General features: G+C 38.3%; 1 protein-coding gene across 1 annotated transcript in view; it reads right to left on the bottom strand.

The window, feature by feature from the left end:
• Positions 1-873: 873 nt before the first annotated feature.
• LOC310691980 (butyrophilin subfamily 3 member A1-like) overlaps positions 874-2,654 on the bottom strand; it is a 16,404-nt gene continuing 14,623 nt past the window's right edge. The window contains exon 8 of the mRNA XM_083472326.1: positions 874-2,112. Coding sequence (XP_083328452.1) covers positions 1,568-2,112 — 545 coding nt within the window. The 3' untranslated portion in view covers positions 874-1,567. The remainder of the gene's footprint in view (positions 2,113-2,654) is intronic.

Below are 2,654 nucleotides of genomic sequence, written 5' to 3'. Positions count from 1 at the left end.
CCCTTAACAATTTTTCTTACTATAATGCCCAGCACTATTCCCACTACTTTGCCCTCCATTGAAAATGTATTGGCTTGTCATGCCAAGTATTATTCCTCTGACTGTATCAGAGGTTCTTCCAAAGGGCTTGGGAATCTAATATGGTTTATCTGTAATAACTCCTGTATTCTGAAGGCTTGTCAAAACTACAATGTCATCTAAAGTAGCAGAAGTTCTATTCACACGTTACTTCTGCATTCTGATCAGTACTGTAGGCCTATATAATAACTGCCAATTATCACTACATTGAGATACCTTCCAATAACTCTTTGAAACAAAGTACATAATTATGGAATTATGGAAATCAATGAGTTTTCGGGGCGGGTAGAGATAACCAGTGGATATCACTTGTTATTCTTGCAAAGGATTATTGCATCTGAACCACGAAGCTGCTTCCTGATTCTTTTTCATACATAAGAATAAAGGGGGGCCCTTCAGAATACCAGTGTGTGCTTCTCTATGAGTATGTGTTTTACCCATAGTGAATTGAGCAGAACAGAAGGTGAGAGGTAGCAGGGTGCCAAATTCTGGGTTCACAAGTCTGCTCATGGGTCCAAGGAAGGGCTTCTTCCAGAGCAGCCTGTGATTGCCTGCCTCCTTTACAGCAGGTGGGCCTGTGCCTTCCCAAAACCTGACATTTTAAATTTAACAATTCTAAAATTGTTGTTGTTGTTGTTGTTGTTGTTGTTGTTGTTGTTGTTCAAAATACAGTAATCAAATCAATAGTATTTACTATTAGTTTCCTTGTTGAAGAATCTACAACATTTATGCAGTCACTGAAATTTACTTTCCATATTTATACATGCTTAGAAGGAACAACTAGGCTTTGAATCATTTTTATCTTTTAAATTATATTTTATTAAGTTTCAACATTTTTAACATATACAGTCAAAACACAGTTTCATATTTTATTTTTGTCCCATCGCCCCCCCCCCCCATTTTCCATGAAGTTGTTGTTTCTCTCCTTCTGCTGCACCCTCTCTTCTACCTATCAAATCATAACCACAATATTATAATCCAATATATTATATTTTTAATCTAACCATTTCATCTTTTGTCTCCCATTCTAATATCAATCAATATCAATATCTGTAACCCGAGGTACCACTGTATAAACAGATTTTTAAATAACTCATTAATTTCTTAATATTGAAACCAATCCATTACGCATTCTTAGATTTCTTCAAACGTTTTCAATTTGTATATATTTCCAGAAAAATACAGTATGTCTCTATATCTGCCCCAATTCTCCATCATATTAAGTTTCTTTTGTGTACTAGTTTCTACAGGGGGTAGCCATAAAGGTGTTTCCCTTCCAAGTAGATCTTGGTATCTTGTCCACACTCCATATGTTTTGAATCATTTCTACTTCTTAGATGCAGGATTCATTGATGCCATTGGGTCCCCTCTGTTTCTCTCATTTTTTTGCACCTGTATTTATACCACTATCCTGGCTAAATGAAAGGGCTTCACTAATTCTGAGCTATTCCAGGGCTAGCTGGTATGTTTTCCCATTCTATACTCACAATCACTCTTGCAGATTCCATGGAAGAATCCTTAGTGGAGAACCACCTAGCACTGAAGTCACAGATCCTGTGGAGAAGAAGGGATAAAGCTCCCCAACACCAAGTGTTTTATAGGTGTGCAATTTCCTTTTGCTGCAGACATCATAAAAAGATAAGCTTCCAACTGATTGATCTAGGAATATTCCTAATTTTGTAAGCTTTCCATACACTTTCAGGTGGGTCCATTGCTCTGTCCGAGCCCAGTAATCTTTCCCATCATCACATCCTATGACCCAGTAGCCATTCTCAGGAGACAGGTGGATCTCCCCCTTTCTAGAAGCAGTTGCAGAGGCAACTCCCAAGTCCCAGGTTTTCTCCTGACCAATCCCCACCTCCCAGTAATATTTGCCTTCTGAAAATCCACATTTTGCCAGAATGAATGTGCAGGAGTCAAACCGCTCCTCCCAGTCAGAAACCTTAGAAACACTTCCTGTGTTCCAAACACTTTTGCCATCTTCAGACACTTTTAGCTTTGGGTGAGCTGTCCTGGGGTCCAAGATCACATCAGCTGCAACAAAAAGAAGCCTTGATTCAAAGGCACAGACTTAAATGAAGCGTATAAATTAATGTATAAATTATGTGGGCATCTCTCTTTTAAGTCACCCGTCTGTGGACCACACTCTCAACTGTCTGCTGGACAGCTGCATATTCCTGCAATGCAGGGAGTTGGACCAGCTAATCCTTAGGATCCCTTGCAACTCTACAATTCTATGAATCTATGATATGGTGACTAATACAAATTTCTATCCAAGCTTTCTGCATTGCATGATTCACCCTCTCTCTACAACAATTCTTCTATGTTCCTCAACATATCTCCTTATGCTTTAGCCATCTGAAACATGTTTAATGTGCTAAGCACATTCTTGTCACATTAATGATGGTCATCCTCACTTTTGCAAGTGCTTACCTGTCAATCCATTTCCACATTGATCTATCCTTCCTGTATACCTATTGTATAAACACATTGTTTAAAGTATTTCCCCTCAAAATGTGCATTTAAAAATGTTTGTGCTTTTCTTGAGCCAAACAGTATTGGATAAGTAAATTAGT

The sequence above is a fragment of the Podarcis liolepis genome, assembly GCF_965112155.1.
Source record: "Podarcis liolepis genome assembly, chromosome: 13".
Classification (NCBI taxonomy): Eukaryota; Metazoa; Chordata; class Lepidosauria; order Squamata; family Lacertidae; genus Podarcis; species Podarcis liolepis.
This window is presented reverse-complemented; position numbering and strand designations above follow the sequence as displayed.